The 19,919-nt window shown below is 37.6% G+C and overlaps 1 protein-coding gene across 2 annotated transcripts in view; it reads left to right on the top strand.

Annotated features, from left to right (window-relative positions):
- The window catches only part of LOC149845498 (myosin-6-like), a 28,153-nt gene extending 10,722 nt beyond the window's left edge, over nt 1-17,431 (top strand). The window contains exons 20-39 of one of the 2 annotated variants that reach the window (XM_089995794.1): nt 9,483-9,660; nt 9,809-10,014; nt 10,198-10,317; nt 11,001-11,099; nt 12,489-12,701; nt 12,832-12,971; nt 13,037-13,151; nt 13,243-13,299; nt 13,383-13,466; nt 13,573-13,743; nt 14,571-14,729; nt 14,881-15,066; nt 15,162-15,293; nt 15,374-15,444; nt 15,521-15,620; nt 15,737-15,793; nt 16,464-16,520; nt 16,602-16,682; nt 16,770-16,852; nt 16,946-17,431. In XM_089995794.1, the coding sequence (XP_089851920.1) occupies nt 9,483-9,660; nt 9,809-10,014; nt 10,198-10,317; nt 11,001-11,099; nt 12,489-12,701; nt 12,832-12,971; nt 13,037-13,151; nt 13,243-13,299; nt 13,383-13,466; nt 13,573-13,743; nt 14,571-14,729; nt 14,881-15,066; nt 15,162-15,293; nt 15,374-15,444; nt 15,521-15,620; nt 15,737-15,793; nt 16,464-16,520; nt 16,602-16,682; nt 16,770-16,852; nt 16,946-17,060 (2,424 nt within the window). In that variant the 3' untranslated portion in view covers nt 17,061-17,431. Of the gene's footprint in view, nt 1-9,482; nt 9,661-9,808; nt 10,015-10,197; nt 10,318-11,000; nt 11,100-12,488; nt 12,702-12,831; nt 12,972-13,036; nt 13,152-13,242; nt 13,300-13,379; nt 13,467-13,572; nt 13,744-14,570; nt 14,730-14,880; nt 15,067-15,161; nt 15,294-15,373; nt 15,445-15,520; nt 15,621-15,736; nt 15,794-16,463; nt 16,521-16,601; nt 16,683-16,769; nt 16,853-16,945 lie in introns of both variants that reach the window. The other variant, XM_089995793.1, reaches the window with a different exon arrangement.
- Nucleotides 17,432-19,919: the final 2,488 nt, after the last annotated feature.

Below are 19,919 nucleotides of genomic sequence, written 5' to 3'. Positions count from 1 at the left end.
TCATAAACATGTTCTGTCGTTTACCTGAAGTGACATAAAAATGTTCAGGTAAACTGTCATTTACCTAAAGTGACATAAAAATGTTCAGGTAAACTGTCATTTACCTGAAGTGACATAGATGGTAAAATTCTATTGTCAGTCCACCTTCGAACTGTCTCTGATGTTTCCCTGACCAGAAAGCTTTGGTTCTGTCTTGTCTTTGATTCTAAATGGGATGTTCAGGTGAGAGTTTGCATGGGCCAAATGTCATCTATGTTGTGAGAGTTTCCGGTTTTCTGTTGGCAAAGAGCCAATGTATCTGAGGTCTTCTCACTATCATGGTTCCAGTCTTCTGTTGGCACAAAAGACCCCAGGGTGTGGTCTGTCTACTTTAGTTTCAACTTTCAAGTAACTGGCTCATGATTTGAGATTCCTGTGTATTGTTCTTTGTTGTTCCCGTGCACCTTTTTAACCATATAGAATGTCCTTGATTCTTAAAGCTACATTGTTGCCACATGTGGTGCAGGGTATATTGTAACATGTAACATAAAGGTGGAAGATACTGTTTTTTGGCATCATTTCATATCATGTGCGATATAGATGAAATTAGTTTAGATTGTTAGAGTTAAATTTTTTAGTGTTAATTTTATAATTTGTATCCTAAGGGGCTAAGATACAGATTTACTGCATCATTTCATATCATGTTGTACAATTCAGATAAAACTAATTAATTTTTAAAACTTCAACTATTTAATGTTAATTTTTATGTATTACAAAATATTCAGATAATTATAAAGTAAAAAATGAAGCATTTGAAAATTTGATTTGGCCACTTCAAAAAAGAAAATAAGTGCATGTAAGGAAAAAAGCAAACTAATTAAGGGGCAGATGGAATGATGTGTACTAATAATGAAATAGCACCTCATACTTATGATAAAGATGGCCACAATCTATAAACCTACTGCAGTGGAAATGACTTAATCACCTATTTTTAAAGATAGGTAAAATTCAAGAGAAAGTAATTGGACACATACCATATGATGTTGCAAATACAACCACCACCAAACGTGGATCCTAGAAAAGTCACTACCACCATATATGAAAAAACCACATCTAGCCCTTTCATTGCATCTATCTACCAAGCACAATATGTTTCTGAACTATGTCACATAGGTGCGGGTGTGGCGACGCGGCACATTAAAAAAACTTGGGTGGGTGGGTGGGTGCTGGTGGGTATATATATTATATATTTTTTACCAGTTTTAAGTTAACAGTTAACACTAACGAAATAAAAACAATTATCATATCATCAATTCATGCATAAATTCATGCAATAAATCAAATTAACAATCTACAGTTGCTGTTCCTCGTGAATAAAAAATAACACCATAATTAAATCAACCTAAATATATTATGACTACGTTAAGAGAATTAAGAAAACATAAAACAATCAAACAAGTCAAACAGAATAGAAGTAAATTATACTAATAAAAAAGCAAACAATACGTAATTGCATACCAAAAGTATATCCTACACAATGTATATGACGATGAGGTAATAATCTTAATAATTTTCTGCTTCATCATCAAATTCATCATAAGAAGGAGCTCTTATAAGTCCATGTTTCTAGTGTTGAAATCATGCTCTCCCTCTAAGTCACATTCTTTTTGGTTTATATTCCAAAATTTGGATGATCCTTGTCTTTATTACAATTAAAATTTAAAAATGTTATATACTTGCATATTTAAATTAAGGAACTAAAAAATAGTCAAATAACTATGAAAACAATTAGTATATGTGTTTCCCATTGGTTCGCTAAAGTAATCGAAAATTAGAATGAATAAAGACTAAATCCTCTAAATGCTTGTTGGTGAGTTTGTTTCTTTTCATGTTGTGGATTTGTGCATACTGGGATAGCAATCTCAATGCAAGATGTTGGAGAAGAGGTGTTTTTGATCTATATGTTAACCACTATGTGATAGAATCTATATCATCATCCTTTCTCACTAGTAATGTCTGTCCATATAATCTCTCAATTTTTTTTTAAATTCTTATGTGGCTTGCTTTATAATATATTTTCGATAAATTCTTGCCATACACATATTCTTAGCTCTGAGTCTAGATTTGGAGGGACACAATCAACACCTCTTTCTTGCCATTTCTTTGCATAATATTGATATTGAGAGAATGCTCCATGCAATGCAAATGAGTGTTGCTCTTATCGTAAATTTTTAACTAAAATTGAATGTATATAATTAAAATTTTTTAAATCATCAAGTGCAGGATTTTTTTCCTCATGCTTGAAAACTGCAAGTTAAATTTTTTGTGAAGCATACACTCATCATTGTCAACTTCTCTCAACATTTCTCAAATAGGTTGCATAAACTCAAAAAAATACACTACTCTAACCCAAAACTCATCATCAATAATGATGTTCTTAATTTCTTTTGCCTTGACAATATCATCGGCATAATAGAATATCCAATTATCATCAATCACCATGTTAACAAAAACATTTTTGACTTCTTTAATTATTTTCATCTGTCACATAGGTGCGGGTGCGGTGATACCAGAGTTATCGAAAGCGCCTAGCCTAGTGGGGAAGCGTGCTTCCCCGAAACGAGTTTCGAAAGCGCAAAACATCGCGCTTCCCCGAAGTGCGTTTTGGAAGAGCAAAACATCGCACTTCCGAAACGCGTTGGGAAGCGCTGATTTTTTTGGGAAGCACGCTTCCCATTTATGGGAAACACACTTCCCATTTATAGGAAACACGCTCCCCCCCTTTCATTTGTTTTGTATTTTTATTTTTTTCGCTTCCTAGGTCGCTTCTTGATTCGCTTTTAAGTCGTCCCACGCATCCCACTTCCTAAAATTTTGAAAGTGCCACGCTTCCCGTTTCTCGCTTCCGCTTCCTGTATTGCTTCCCGCTCCCGCTTCCTCGATTGGCAACCATGGGCGATACTGTACTTTAAAAAAACTTGGGTGGGAGAGGGTATATATATAAAATCTCGGACAGACCGGGCTTTGTATGCCCAAACTGATTCAAATCTGGGTTTACTTTGACCCAGGCTTTGTATACCTAGATTGACCTAAGTAGGACTTCAAGGACTAGGACCGATGGCCAGGGGTGTAAAAGGCTGCATTGCGTTTGGGTGTGGACACTAATGAATCCTACCTAATTGGCTTTGGACTCAGATTCATATTCGAATGAGCGATGCTAACACCTGATCTGGATCCCACTTTGATAACTTTCTTTTTACAAGTGTTCCTTGCATATCAACCAGATTCAGTTTGGCTTCATATTCAAATGTCATACTTGTACCGAATCTGAATCCAATTATTAATCAAATAATGTTGTTTCTACTGAATCCGATGGATTTAGACTTAGTCATACCCGAGTTTAATTCAAACCGTTGACATCCTTACTGACCATGACCTACCAACCACTGGGGCAAATGGATTGAATTTAGTCCAAGGCCTTTTATCAGAATCTGCTGCATTGTTCTAGGATATGGATCTTAAAGTAAGATCCAAATATGTATATGGAACAAATTTTGGGCTTATATAATCAGACTTTTCTTCAATCCAAGGTTTTATTTCGGATCATAGTTCCTTTATTTGCCTTTGGATCTTAATTATGTTTTACATGTAAAGCTTTTTGTTTTCAACTAGTTTTAATGTATACATTATTGCAGTCTAGATTAATCTACTTGATGCTGCTATAGTTCATATTTGGATCTATGATGATTCAGATTTGGATATGTTGTGACCTAGCCCATATCCTACTGTTCGAACCAGAGTTGCCAGTCGAGGAAGCGGGAGCGGGAAGGGAGGCATTTTCAAAATTTTAGGAAGCGGGAAGCGTGGGACGACTTAGAAGTGAACTAGGAGTCGTCTCAGAATCGACCTAGGAAGCGAGGGGGAAGCGAAAATAAAAATAAAAAAATAAAAAAAGGGGGAAGCAAGCTTCCTATTTTTTTGGTGCGCTTCCCAGCACGTTAAATGCACTTCGGAGAAGCGTGCTTCCCCAATCCTAAGGATGCTTCCGGTAACTCTGGTTTAAACCTTAGTAGCATAATGGATCTCTCTCCCTTGCATATGTATTTTGTATGTCTGCATTCTCTCTGTAGGTTCTGGGGCAGCCATTGGGCTCCATGTGACACCTGGTAAAATATCAGGTTAGGGCATGGGCTGGTTCTGATCCAACAGGAACCAATCGATCATGTTCAAAACGTTACTGATGCAAGACTGGAAGCAAAAGGAGGAGATGGAGAAAGGGGCAGAAAAAGTGGAGACACAAAAGGGAGCAGGAGAGGAGGAAGAAATGGAGTAGGAGTAGGAGGCAGAACAAGAGGAGAGCGAGAAGGAGGAGGACGCCCCCCCCCCCCCCCCCCTCTCTCTGTAGGTAGGCAACCCTCTTTCTCTCTCTATTCTTGAAATCACGGCTTCGCCATTCCCGCAATCCTCGAAGATCGCTCTCGTTCTTTGGGTTTGACCCTCTCTCTCTATTGATCATTTTTCTTTACTTTTTTTATGATATTTAAAATATCTATTTATTTGGGTCGATCGCGATTCGAGGTCGAGAGGGAAAAATCTCGAAGGAGGAAGAGGCGTAACAAGAGAGTGAAATGGAGGAGGAGGACGACTCCAACCCTCTCTCTTTCTCTCTCTCTCTCTCTCTCTTTTTCTTGACGTGTTTGCCACACTGAGTGCGGCACTCGCATCGCGTCGACGCAGGTACAATGGCCCTTTTGCCAAGTCCGTGTGACATAGCTTTTCACCATCACAATGATGTACGCAAAATGTGTTTCAGTAACCTTCAAAAATTTTAGATCAAAATGCTTATTAAATATGACATTAACATGATGGTGGTTGACGACAAAATTCTTTATGCTATTGACATCAACAACAACAACTACTACACCATCCCAAAACAATTGGGGTCGCCAAATGAACCAAAAAAGAAAATCATTCTGGGTCTTCCACATGAATCCTTCTCCTCAAATCATTTCTATCCAATGCCATGTCCTCGGTGAGGTTCAAAGCATTCATATCCTTTCCTATCATCTCCATCCAAGTCTTCCTAGGCCTACCCCGACATCTTTTAACTAATATATTTTCCCATTTCTCCATCCTTCTAACTGGAGCATCATTAGGCCTTCGCCGAATATGTTCAAACCACCGTAAACGATTCTCTCTCATCTTATTTTCAATGGGTGCAACGCCTACCTTCTTATGTATCTCCTCGTTCTGAATCTTATCTTTTATTGTATTTCCACACATCCATCTAAGCATACGCATCTCAACTACACTCATTTTTTGAATATGATGTCTCTTGGCATCCCAACAGTCCGTACCATATAGCAAAGCGGGCCTAATAGTCGTCCTATAAAACTTTCCCTTCAACCGCAATGGCATTCTACGATCGCACAACACTCCGGTTGCACTTTTCCATTTCATCCACCCAACCTTTCTCCTATGATTTACATCTCCATCAATTTATCCATACTTTTGAATGATAGATCCCAAATATTTGAAACAATCATCCACCGGTATTTCTTGCTCACCAAGCTTCACTACACTCTCGTCACTACTTTGTTGCTTACTAAACCGACATTCCATATATTCTGTCTTACTCTTACTCAACTTAAAACCTCTTGCTTCCAATGTCTGTCTCCATAATTCTAACTTAGCATTAACCCCAACTCTAGACTCATCAATCAAAACAATATCATCAGCAAACAACATACACCACAACACAGTTTCTTGAATTGATCTCGTAAGCTCATCCATCACTATAGCAAATAGGAAAGGGCTTAAAGCAGATCCTTGATGTAACCCAACCGTTATAGGAAAATTGGTTGTCATCCCTCCACAAGTGCAGACATTGGTTACTACTCCTTCATACATATCTTTAATTATACTAATGTACTTGAGAGAAACACCTTTCTTCATCATTGTCCACCAGAGAACGTCCCTAGGTACTCTATCATATGCCTTCTCCAAATTAATAAAAACCATATGCAAATCTTTGTTCCTCTCTCTATATCTCTCAATAAGTTGTCTAAGAAGATGTATAACTTCCATAGTTGATCTTCCAGGTATAAAACCAAATTGATTCTCCGATATCATGACAACCTTCCTCAACCTAGACTCAATCACCATCTCCCAAAGTTTCATGGTATGACTCATGAGTTTTATACCACGATAGTTTGTGCAATCTTGTATATCACCCTTATTCTTATATAGAGGCACCAAAGTACTCTTCCTCCACTCATTAGGCATCTTATTTGTCCGCCAAATCTTGTTAAAAAGATTTGTCAACCATTCTAAACCTTTCTCTCACAAGCATTTCCAAGCCTCGATAGGTATACCATCTGGACCAACTGCTCTTCTTGATTTCATTTTCTTCAAAGCCTCTGCAATTTCCTTCTTTTGAATCTTGCGTATGAAATCACGATTCATCTCATGAAAAGGAATGGAGAAGTCTCCAAGATCCTGAACATGACTTTCATTAAATAGCTTATCAAAATAATCTTTCCATCTCTCCTTAATGGAGCTCCTCATCTTTGACTAAAACCCTTTGCGTTTCATCTTTGATACATCTAACCATACCCAGATCCCTCGATTTCCTATCTCTCATCTTTGCAAGCCTATAAATATCCTTCTCGCCCTCCTCTTTGCTATCCAACTTGTCATAAACCTCCTTATATACCTTATCCCTTGCGCTTCGAACTACTTTTTTAGCTTCTTTCTTTGCTATCATATATTTCTCCAAATTCTCATTATCACGACTCTTACTTAGATTTTTATAACACTCTATTTTAACCTTAATAGCTAATTTGACATCCTCGTTCCACAATGATGTATCCTTACCTAGCGGTGCACCGCCTTTAGACTCACCCAATACCTCCTTAGCCACCTTTCTCATGCCACTCGCTATCTTATTCCACATTGATTCTGAATCATCCTCGAGACACCAATCAACTTCCTTAACTACCTGCTCTACAAACATTCATTGTTTAACTCCTTTCAGTGCCCACCACTTAATTCTAGGATCTATCACATGTCTATCCCTTTTGCGACATTGTCTAATTCTAAGATCTAAAATTAAGACTCTATGTTGTGTAGCTACACTTTCTCCCGGTATAACCTTACAATCGATGCAACAACCCCTATCTCTCTTTTTAAGTAGGAAAAAATCTATCTGACTCGTATTAACCCCACTTTTAAATGTTACTAGGTGAGACTCCCTCTTCCTAAACCAAGTGTTTGCTAAGATCATATCATAGGACAAACCAAAATCTAAAATCCTTTCTCCACTTTCGTTTTTTTCTCCTATACCATAGCCTCCATGGATACTCTTAAATCCATCCCTACTAATGCCTACATGTCCATTAAGGTCATCGCCGATGAAAAGCTTTTCTCCATAAGATATCCTTTGTACTACTCCATCTAAATCTTCCCAAAATTGACGCTTAATGGAATCATCTAAACCTACTTGTGGTGCATAAACACTAATAATATTAATAATATTCGTACTTAATACTAATTTAATAAGTAAAATCCTATCACCCTTCCTACGGACCTCAACTACATTATTTATAAACTCACGACTCATAACAATCCCTACTCCATTCCTATTCCTATTTATTCTTGTATACCAAATCTTATATCCCCAAGGTTCTATCACTTTTGCTTTCTCACCTACCCATTTGGTCTCTTGTAGACATAAAATATCAATCTTTCTCCTACACATAACATCTACTGACTCTACCAACTTACCAGTTAAAGACCCTATGTTCCAAGTGGCTAACCATAAATTTATGGTCTTGAACTAACTTCTTTACCCCCACCCGTCCAACAAAGTGAGGGAACCCTTGCCTATTTGACACCACACCCGGGCGCCGGTGTGACGCGTCGCTTTTATCACTGCCTCCGGACCTATAGAGTACAACGCGTCGCTCAGTAGGAAACGCCCCAACAAAATTCTCATATTGGTTCATATTCATAGGGTATGACTAAGTTTTTATGCTGGTTGTCACTAGCCTACCGCAACCCTCCTCCTTTATCCGGGCTTGGGACCGACAATGTATAACTAAACAGTTATACACAGGCGGAGTATTACACTACTTTCTCTCACCCACTTCTTTTATTACTTTTATAAACAACCCATTCAAATGCTCATTATTTTTATCTTCTTCAGATGTATCAACTGCTTTCAAGAATACTGGGTCACTAAGCAAAGAAACAATGAAATTAATCGGGTGATACTTTTGAATATCCGTCTACCCATCAGAAATAAGTGAAACTCCATTTTATTCCCATGATTTTTTTTAATGTCTAGCAATCTCTCAACAATTTTTTGAGCTTGGAGGTACATAGTCAATCAAGTTACAATTTTTTCAGTGAAGTAATTAAATTCTTCCAATAAGAATTTCTAGCTACATTAAATGAAAGTGAACTAGAATAAAAATATTTTTTTACTTTTCTATCCATTTATTCCCTTTCATATGTATTGAATGATGCTTGTATTGTTCCTTTTCTTTCTCTACTTCTTACATCCACTTTTTTTTTAGCATCTTTTTGGTGGCGTGAAAATGGTACATGATTACACAAGAATCACTCATTATCTTTCTCTTCTCATATTTATTTTGTATTTTTTTTACTCTCTCTGCATTGCTTCATCAACTCTTTTGCATCCTGAAATGCAATGTTCTGATATTTTCAGCAAATGAGCATTAACTCTTGTGTAAGATTCAATATAATCTCTCTTACAAAGCTTGCATCAAAATCTCTTATTTCTCCCACCTCCTCTAGCTTTTTTAAGTTTATTAATATGTGTCTGTAGTGACCCATCATCATATGATACAACCGACGAACGAGAATCAATACTATCACTACCAATATCAACAACACTAACACTAACAATAGAACTTACATGTGGAGATGAGGATGACACAATTCCTTTCTTTTTGTTTGTGAACCCTTTATCTGTCATTTTTGTCCTTAAAATAAAAAATTTATTTTTTTATTAAAATAAAATTCATGTGAGGTTCTTCGTAACCAAATAAAATAAAATAAAATTCATGAGGCCTTTATCTGCTATTTTAAGCCTGGGTTCTGTAGAGCTGAATCCAGGGGTGGATGGGTTCGACACTTGCGGCAACGAGAGAGAGAGAGAGAGAGAGAGAGAGAGAGAGAGAGAGAGAGAGAGAGAGAGAGAGAGAGAGAGAGAGAGTGCCTTGCAGTGGCCATCGCTGCCATCGGAGGAGGAGAGGAGGGGTCGGGTAGGTTTGCCATGTTCTTGTGCAGTATGCACTAACTAATTTTATTTCATTATATTTTGTCATCAAAAGAATCAATTTTTATATGTAACTACTATAACATCCAATGGAATAGTGTTGCTGGAAGTTTTTTGTTTAGTATCAATGCAATTTCCACTTTGTTCTTTCACAATTTGCACTTTTAAAATCTATTTGTGGCGTTGGTTCCATTTGCAGATCGGGAAAACAAAGGTGTTTCTAAGGGCTGGTCAAATGGCTGAATTAGATGCACGTAGGACGGAAGTCTTAGGGAGATCAGCCACCATTATCCAAAGAAAAGTTCGTTCATATATGGCTCGTAAAAGATTCCTTTCATTACACCAGTCTGCTATACGCATGCAGGCTTTGTGGAGAGGTATTATATCTGTCTTTCAGCCTTAGTTTTCCTATTTTCTGCGACCTGCATAAGTTATCTGAAAGATTAATTTCTTCATTCTAGGAGATGAATTTTACAAAATATAGTTGATGACATGATGTGCATCACTGTTCTGTGCTGCTTGCAGGAAGGACTGCTCGAAGGCTGTATGAAAGCATGCGAAGAGAAGCTGCCTCTATTAAGATCCAGAAATATGTCCGCAGACACATTGCAGTCAGTGCCTACAAGAACATGTTATCTGCCACAATTGCTCTTCAGGCTGGACTTCGTGGCATGGCAGCGCGTAATGAGCTACGTTTCAGACGACAAACAAAGGCTGCTATTGTCATCCAGGTATAGCCTCTGTTTAGGCTTTGACTCAGCTTTGCTCACCTTTAAGTTTTGGTACTAGAGGACAAGTGCATTCATAGATTTTGTTTATATTAAGATAATATGTTTAATTGTCTGATGTAGATGTGTCCTATCTGGAACATGAGCGAGGTTTCTGATGGGTTTTGTTTCTGGTTGTCTCCCCAGGCCCAGTGGCGTACATTTCTGGCTTCCTTGCATTATAATAAGATGAAGAAGGCTGCAATTACTACACAGTGTGCCTGGAGAGGAAAAGTTGCAAGAAGAGAATTACGGAAACTCAAAATGGTGTGTTGTCTATTTTGTTTATCCTATTATCATTGTGTGATGTACCCTGTATCAGTTCGTTTAATATGAACTCAAAATGCCTTCATTGCATTATAATAAGATGGAGAGGTTTTTGGTGTTTGCTTTTAAAATATTATTCTGGGTATCAGAAGCCATTGTGATCACGAAAATTTGATAGTACTTGTCTTAAAAATGAAGATAAATATTTGATCTTCTCAGTTGTTTATCATAAATATTCCATGTTTTCTTTTTGTTCAATTTGGTGCATTTAGTTGTTGATCTGCTTTGCTTAAGTATGCTTAAACCATTTCTTGGATTTATCTGCCTATGTTATGTTGAGGATTTTGTCTTCCTACATAAATATTTTCCCAATTGATGTCCTAAAAATGTTTGCAAAATCTGATGCCGTAGTCAGATTGACTTTTGATATTATCATTGTTCTGTATGCTTTTATTTGATTGGTTTGAACCACAACTTACAAACCGTTTCTTGGAATTATCTGTGTATGTTATGCTGAAGATTTTGTCTTCCTACATAAATATTTTCCCATTTGATGTCCTAAAAATGTTTGCAAAATCTGAAGCCGTAGTCAGACTGATTTTTTATATTGTTATTGCTCTGTATGCTTTTATTTGATTGGTTTGAACCACAACTTACAAAAGTTTGTGGCCTATCTACTTCAGGCTGCAAGGGAAACAGGTGCACTCCAAGCAGCCAAAAACAAATTGGAAAAACAGGTTGAAGAACTCACATGGAGATTACAGCTGGAGAAACGCATGCGGGTAAATTCTGTGCACAAATTCAGTTTGGAAATTCATAAGATTATTTTTCTTCTTTGCGAAGTTTTGGCTCCTGATGTAATATCATATCCTCTATGAAGGTTGTGTGCATATATCAGTGAGAGGCCACTGGATCTCATAGAAAGTTTGCATTTTGATGTGCAATAGGTTCTTGTTTGGCATGTCAATATGGCCTGGCTTGCTTTCTGTCATGCAGATACTAAAATGGAAGATGTTTAGTTAAGGGTGCTTGAACTAATTTCATAATTCACCAATTGATAAAGCTTCTAGTGTGCTTTTAGTAATATTAATGCAATGGCTCCGCTCATCTGGTAGGGGCGACTTGTGAATGTCACCAAGTTGACGGGTATCACAAGTTCAAAACCCACAGGTGGCATCCCTTGCTGCAAGGTTGAAGCTGGGTGTATCCCCCCCCCCTTACACCCCCCATGGGCAGGGGGGGGGGACCTCAAGGGTTTACCAAGCGGAGCCAGCCAACGTGTGGTCGGGGGGTGGTTTCCCTTGGATTATCCCAAAAAAAAAATACAATGGGAGTTTTATTATCAACATGCTTGGCTATGCCAGGTGTATATACTATATACTTCACATTGGGTTGTGAGCCTCTGGGGCACTAATCCTCCATATATAGTGTGTTTCTTCAGAATTTTGATAGAAGAGCATATAACTAACGGGATTACTGATCTTTATCTAGGAGCACTTTCATACTAGAAATGAAATGTGTGTTTATGGAATTCTCATATTGGTTCTATTCTGTCATGCTCTTGTCCAGTGATTTTCGAGTTGGTTTTGTTTCCTTGTGGCAGGAGCCAATACGTTGAGAACCTATCAAGCTGAGCTCCGTATTTGGCCAGAATTCATAAACTGTTATTTGTTGTTTCAGCATGTCATGACGGGTGCTCATCTTAGTTAATTTGATGCACAAAATGCCTTGTATTTGAGCGAATGAGAATATAAGTTTGCTTTTAATTTCTAATCGTTGGATGCTTAAAGCGGTTACTGACCTCTACCTTTTCGTCAATTTTTATTTGACTTAAACTGTAAGTATGATGCCCTTTGTGATATCTTGTGGCCAAGTAAGATTCTAGTCTCTAGACCATATTTGCTCCTTAGTTTTTTCTTTCGCTCTTATATATGTATCTATGATGCTCTTTGTGATATCTTGTGGCCAAGTAAGATTCTAGACTCTAGACCATATTTGCTCCTTAGTTTTTTCTTTCGCTCTTATATATGTATCCATGCTAATATTCCTTTTTTTTTTACTTTCACCTTTCTCTAGTGATCATCATTGATGGTAAAGTAATATGCTTTTTTATTTTTGATAGTCTTCCCATCTTCCTGCAATTTGGTGTCTTACGCATTTCATTATCTCAGGCCGATGCAGAGGAAGCCAAGGCACAGGAAACAGCTAAATTGCAAGCTGCCTTACAAGATATGCAAATTCAAGTCAAAGAAACTAAAGTAATGTTGTTGAAGGAACGCGAGGCAGCGAAAAAGCTATCTGAGCAGGCTCCAGTCATAAAGGAGGTTCCAGTTGTCAATATGGCAGTCGTGGAGAATCTTACTTCTGAAAATGAAAAGCTCAAGGTTTGTTCTAACTCCAGTTTCTATTACACTTTTTGTTTAGGCTCATCGGTTTGCTTCTTTGTGCTGTGTATCTCCTTTGAGTTTTTGTTCATTTGTTCATTCAGATAATATATTGGGATTGTTGTTTCAGGCCTTGGTGAATTCTCTAGAGAACAAGGTCGATGAAGCTGAGAGAAAATATGAAGCAACACACAAACTTAGTGAAGAAAGGAAGAAGATGGCTGAGGAAGCAGAATCCAAGATAATTCAATTGAAGTTTACTGTTCAAAGGTGTGTGTGTGTGTGTGTGTGTGTGTGTGTGTGTGTGTGGTTTACATGCTTATATCTTGTCACAGGCTGGAAGAGAAACTTTTTAACATGGAATCTGAGGATCAAATTCTTCGGCAGCAGAGCTTGTTAAATTCACCTGCAAAGCGCATGTCAGAGCATTTAGCAATTCCAGCACCTAAGGTACATTCCTTTTGAAATATTAAACTAGAAAAAAATGTAACTTTTTTTACAGGTGTCTTTAAGTATGTTGTCTTTGAGTTCTTCCTTGCAGATTTTGGAGAATGGAGTCAATGGACACCATGAGACTGAAGATACAAAAACTAGTAATGTAAGATCTAATGTTCATTAATGTTGTACACTGTTATTTGTGCATCTTTGTGGAATGTACCCACAATGTAGCTTCTGCAGCAGGAACCACAGAGTACACCCCCTACCAACAAGGTGCTTGCACAATCTGACAGCAAATTGAGGAAGTCCATTCTTGACAAGCAGCATGTATGTTCATTGTGTCAAAACGCAGAAGAGATTGAATAAGTACTTCAATTTTCATGTGCATATCTAGTGGTTGCTCTTTCTAACCAGTCAGCTCCTTTGTTAACAGGAGAATGTGGATGCTTTAATCAAGTGTGTGCATCAAAATATTGGTTTCAGTCAAGGAAAACCTGTTGCAGCCTTCACTATATATAAATGTCTTCTCCACTGGAAATCATTTGAAGCTGAGAAGACAAGTGTTTTTGACCGTCTTATTCAGATGTTTGGTGAAGCAATTGAGGTATATAATAATTTCTTGATAAGCTTTTTCCCCTAGTCAAGTTTCTAGAATCGTCCATTGGAACTTTTTGTTTATAACCTTCAGATTTTGACTATAAGGTCTCCTGCAATTCATTTCTAGTCATGGGCTAGTAGCCTATCTTTAGTCATGCAAGTCTTCATTCTTCAGTTATTTGGTCCTGCAAATGACATGTGGAAGTCCATTATTTGCTTTCTATGTGATCAATTAGTGTTATATGAGATATAAAGATGCTAGCCTTGGTAAAAGAATCACCATTTTTTGCAATCACCATGAACTAGTCTGTGTCCTCCATTCATGGGGTATTTGCACGCTTCTTATGTGATGCATTATGTTATGAGGTGTTGCCTCTCGATGAGTACCTACTCTCTTTCCCCTCTGTGAATAACATTTATCCAAATGCAACCCCTTAGTTGTTGTATGCTTCTTTTGGGTTTGATGCAGGAAGCATTTCTGACAGTCTTTCTCAAGAGACATTTCCTACTGTCTCACTTCTTTCCACAAACTTTATATAGATCTCACTATCGTACGTAATCCAATTCTTGCAAGATTATCCAGTGCTTGGAAGTGCATAAGCCAAATTGAATTCAAAAGTATAACTAGGTTCTAGTTTTGTATTTTTTGTAGTTATTTTAGGTATTCACAAATTGAATGTGTTTTGGTTTTTCATTTTTTAGATGGTTGTCAACATTTATTCGACTTGCTCATCTGTGTGGACCAAAAACCACTGGAAGTATGAAGTCATCATAATTCAGTCAGATGTTTTTCATGAAAGGCTTTTAATTTTTTTAATTTTTTTATATGAGCAGAATGAGGAAAGTAATGAGTATTTGGCCTATTGGCTGTCAAACACATCCACATTATTGTTCCTGCTACAGAAGAGCTTAAAACCAGCTGGTTCTGCTGGAGCTACTCCTCAGCGCAAGAAACCTCCACCTGCAGTGTCACTCTTTGGGAGAATGACTCAAGTAAGTCCTTTCATTTTTTTTCACCCTGCTTCCTTTCAGATGATGCATGTTTTAATTTGAATAAACTGGCACTTACAAATTTGTCAAAGTATGAACAACTTAAGGTTCATTATTCCCTTTCCCTTGATATGCTATAATTTTTAATTTTCAGGGTTTCCGTTCTTCTCCTTCTTCTGCGAACCTTGTAGTTTCTGTGGATGCAGTCCATCAAGTTGAGGCAAAATATCCTGCTTTGCTTTTTAAGCAGCAGCTGACGGCTTATGTGGAAAAGATATATGGAATTATCCGTGACAATTTAAAGAGGGAATTGACATCATTTCTTGCACTGTGTATCCAGGTAGATGAATATTGTTTTATAGCTGGTGGAATAATTCTGTGGATTTGTAAGATTAAAGCATCCTTATACTGCTAAATTGTTTGTTTGTTTTGTAGGCACCTAGAACGTCAAGAGGAAGCATGGTTAGAGGATCTGGGCGATCTTTTGGTCATAATACCCCTAGTAGTCACTGGCAAAGTATTATTGATAGCTTAAATAGCATTCTCAAAATATTTCAAGAGAACTTTGTAAGAGAATTTTTTATTTCTATTGTTTTGATTTGATTTGTCAGTATTTTCTGTGTGCTTATGTGCTGCTGTTGCTTCAGGTGCCTCCAGTTCTTATTCAGAAGAATTTTATGCAGATATTTTCTTTTATCAACGTACAGCTTTTCAACAGGTCAGGAGAAAAGGTCATATCTCCTATTATCTATGTAAACTGGAACTGCTTATGACTGGTATTTGTGCATTTGCAGTCTCCTTCTGCGTCGGGAGTGTTGTTCATTTAGTAATGGAGAATATGTAAAAGCTGGTTTAGCCGAATTGGAGCTCTGGTGTTGCCAGGCAAAAGAAGAGGTACCCCAATAGCTCACAGACCTCCACGACATCCAGCTACTTTACACATTAATCATTTCACGTGATGAAAATCCTCTACTTAACTGATTCATGCGTTGTTAATTTTCTTTGTGCAGTACGCAGGTTCATCTTGGGATGAACTTAAGCACATAAGGCAAGCTGTGGGGTTCTTGGTATGTAAATTTTTTTGTAGTATCCAAGAAATTGAAGTCACTAATTATTTTATAACATTTTATTTGAGACACACTTTACATGCTTTGGATTTTGATGATTGTTTGAATTGGAAGTGTGCTTTTGTTAGCCGGTACTAAATGACCAGCTATTGTTTAGATGAAAGGTGATTTCGTGGTTCAATTTGTTGAGAAGTGTAATATGCTAATGCATCATTGGTGTTACTAGCATTTTGTTGTTGTTTGGAGACTAAGGTTCTGTTTTACTAGCATCTTTGTGCAATTTTTGTGCAATGTGCCTTTGTATCTGAATTTTCTGTCAAATTGTTTACATATTCATGAGCTGCACAAGATTGAACTGGATCAGCTAGAGTTTCTAGCGGACATGATGTTTCTCTTTTATTTATTTTTTTGTTCATTAAATGTTGTCTGGAATACAGTCCTTTTGGTTTCAGAAAAGAATCTGAAGCTTTTAGATGGTTTTACAATTTGGAAGGGGGCGATCTCTTCTTTCAAATGATTAATCCTGAGGATGATTCTTGGAACTTTCTGATAATGTTTTGATGCACTGCCACATCTAGTTTTGTGACCTTAGCTGCTGAAATTTTGGCATGTTGATGTGGTAAAATAAGCTTATGAATGTTGGTCTTTTAACATAATCCTTTGTTTTCAGGTCATCCATCAGAAGCCAAAAACATCTTTTGATGAAATCACCCACGATCTTTGCCCTGTACTCTCTCTCTCTCTCTCTCTCTCTCTCTCTCTTTGTTTCTCACTGTTGCATACTCTTGGTTGATTTTGGTTACAACAGATCCTAAGTGTACAACAGCTTTATCGGATATGCACTCTGTACTGGGATGACAAATACGGCACCCACAGCGTATCTCCAAGTGTAAGGCTCTTTCTCAAACAAATGTATGGCTTATGTTTCCTTTTGATCCTAAAGTCTTGAACTTCTGCTGTTGTCATTTTGTTACAGGTTATTTCTAGCATGAGAGTCTTGATGACAGAAGACTCTAATAACCCTGCCAGCAACGCCTTTTTGTTAGATGACAACTCCAGGTAAAGATTTCTTTCACTTTCTACGTCCAAAGTAGCTCGTATAAGCAAATTTATTGTGTTCAAGTAATTATCAAATGTTTTTGTGCAATGCAGCATTCCCTTCTCAGTGGATGACATATCGAATTCTCTTCAAGAGAAAGACTTCACAGTTGTCAAGCCTGCACAAGAGCTTCTTGAGAACCCAGCCTTCCACTTTTTACAGGATTGATGCTGCCAAATCTTGAAGCTTTTAGATTGTGGCCATGGGTCAATACTCTGTAGAAATCGCCCGGTTATCGAGGCCAGGTTTCCTAAATTTCTTTCAATTAAATTCATGTCGTGCTGTAAAATTATTTTTTGTATGTAAGATCCGTCCTTGATGTAGAATGTCCGAAGGGGGGACAGATCTTTCCAGTATTTAGGTACTTTTTCCAGTGTTTAGCATTCTTTGTAGTTAGGAGAAAGTCATAATCATCAAAGTTTGGTGGTTGGAGCCATTGAAGTCCTCCCCATTTAGATTGTAAAGAAATGATGTTTTCCTTTTTGTAAAGATAATTTATATATTTATAGGAGATTCATTGTGATTTTTTACTTGTGCCAGCCAGCGTTTCATATCTTCTCATTTTCCGTCTCCTGCCCTTTGTTTTACTACATTGGAATCATTTACATGCATTTTTTGTAGCTTATTTAGTGGGAAAGATGTATAGTTTAGTTGTTTTTCATGTGCCCTTGTATGGGGAGATTTAAGGATCAACGGCTTATATTCTCACAAAACCTGAAAATTGGAAAAATCAAGTTCTTTAATAAATTGTGTGTGTGCAGTGTGTGGGTGCATTGAGCCAGGCGTGTCTGTGTGTCTCAACAAGTTGTGAAGCACGCATGCTTGCAGTCTGCCTTGGGCTTGGACATACGAGCCCTTGAAGCAGAAAAGGATGGGACTGGTGGTGGTGGTGGGTGCCTTGCACCTGGCCACCTTGGTCTGCACTAGCCCACTTTGTGGTAAGTATGGCATTGATGTGATCATTTTTTGATCTAATAACTGCCTCTAGGATCATTACTTACGGTCATTGTCCTACTAGCTTAAAACTCTGTGAGCTTATTTCTTGCCATCAGGGAGTCACTTTACTTCGGATTGTTCAAGGTGGTGATGCCCATGAGATTTGAACCTAGATGTCTAGTGGCCTTAGGCCCCATCTCACTATGCCAAGCCACTTGCGAGGGTCACTTTGCTTCGGCTTGCTCAAGGGGGTTGCCCATGGCATTTGAGCCTAGACTGTGCCCCATCTAGCGGCCTAGACCCCACCCCATTATGCCAAACCCCTTGGGGCTGTGCTGATGTGATCATGCATTCATTTCAAGTTTACTCGAGCGCTCCTTTGACCCTCTTGCTGGCAAAGTGCTTGGCTTTGCTGCCTTCTCCATATATTGGGTGTTTGTCGTTAAACCCGATCAAATACTTTATGAAATGGGTGGAATATCAGAAACCGTAGGCAGAGACGCTATGGAACTAGCTGTGCAGAAAATACCTATATGAACTAAATTTGTTATTGAGGACTATGGATATCGGACCAAAGGGATATTTATGAATGATGAAAAATATAATCTAGCTGTCACCGTGCTCAAGTTCATTAGTGAGGAGGTTGGGTTTCTAACCATACCAGAATTTTTTATTTTTTTTTTCAAAGACAAGCTGGGGCTAGGCCGACCCCTACCAGTTATACAACTATACCATTGGGTTTTGAACCTGCAACGTCCCAATACAAAGTGACGTGCACTAGCTGCTCCTACCAGACAAGCGGAGACCCCCTTGGTCCATACCGGAAATCTTGTTCTAGAGATTTTCCTGACAGGGAAAGTCTGACAATTTTTTTTCATTGATTTTGGAACAAAAAAAGAATCCAAATAGATTTTAAGAACAGAAACTCTAAAAGCAAATGAAACGCATAAAAGTCCAAATCACTATGTAGTAAAAATGCTCAATAATTAAATCTTTTGTAATTTCATGTGAATTTGCACGTTTGGTGAAATTATTATAACACATTCTCTCGAGTTTTGGCATCAATATTTGCGTATATTTTTTACTAATGATATGTACCAAATACAATCACGGATATATATATATATATATATTTTTGTTTTTTTAAATCCACATTCAGTCACTCTCCAATAACTAATGGAGAATAAAGTGAATTTATTTCTTTTCTTTTCTTTTATAATTAATGATCAACATCAGGCACTACTACACTTTACAAATATCTCAATAAATTCTGGATGCTCATATCATATGATTGGTCATGCCCAATTTGATGCTTGTTCTACCTCAATAAAGCCTCCCCCTTCAACTGTTTTTTTTTTTAGATCACCCATCAAATTGTTCTTGAAGCATGATATTGCGCGTGATAAGTTTTTGATATTCAACAACTCAACTCCCATTAAAAGTAATCGCAAAAAATCTTATTTATCTGTCCAACCGTGAGGTAGATCAGCAGCAACCCGTGACTAACTGCTCACCTTCTATATATATATATATATCATCAAAAGCTAAAACCGTGTGTAATTTGCAGGACCAATATCTATGCAGCAGCGTCTGGGATCCAACCCTCCTTTCTAAAATCACAAAACCTCAAATAGACTGTATCCCTAATAACAATGCCAAAACCTTGTTCTTGAAAAAAATTTCGTGATATTTAAAAAAAAACGAGTTTTTTCAAGAAATTCATTCAACATATTAACATCATATATAAAAAATGTAAAAGCTATAAAAGATGATACGTGCACTAGCTGCTCTACCAGACAAGTGGAGCCCCTGTTGGTGAATCATATGAAACAATTACGTGGCCATAATAGTATATAATTTTACAAATGCTAAGCGCATAAATGTAAATACACGAAATGTTGGGTGTGTTTCGAGATTTACTGTGGTTAAGGGGTGGTATTTTAAGAAGCACCCACGTATATCCATCAAAATCAGGAAAAGTGGGAAACTCCACTTCCAACTTATCCCACTTTTTCTAGATAATTTTGGGCATCAATCCCCACCCTAGAGGAAGTAAAAAAGGTAACATATGGGACATGGAGAAAATTTTCC

The sequence above is a fragment of the Nuphar pumila genome, chromosome 2, assembly GCF_984573655.1.
Source record: "Nuphar pumila chromosome 2, dmNupPumi1.hap1.1, whole genome shotgun sequence".
NCBI lineage: Eukaryota > Viridiplantae > Streptophyta > Magnoliopsida > Nymphaeales > Nymphaeaceae > Nuphar > Nuphar pumila.
Note: the sequence above shows the minus strand (reverse complement) of the source record. Positions and strands in the feature narration are given on the sequence as shown.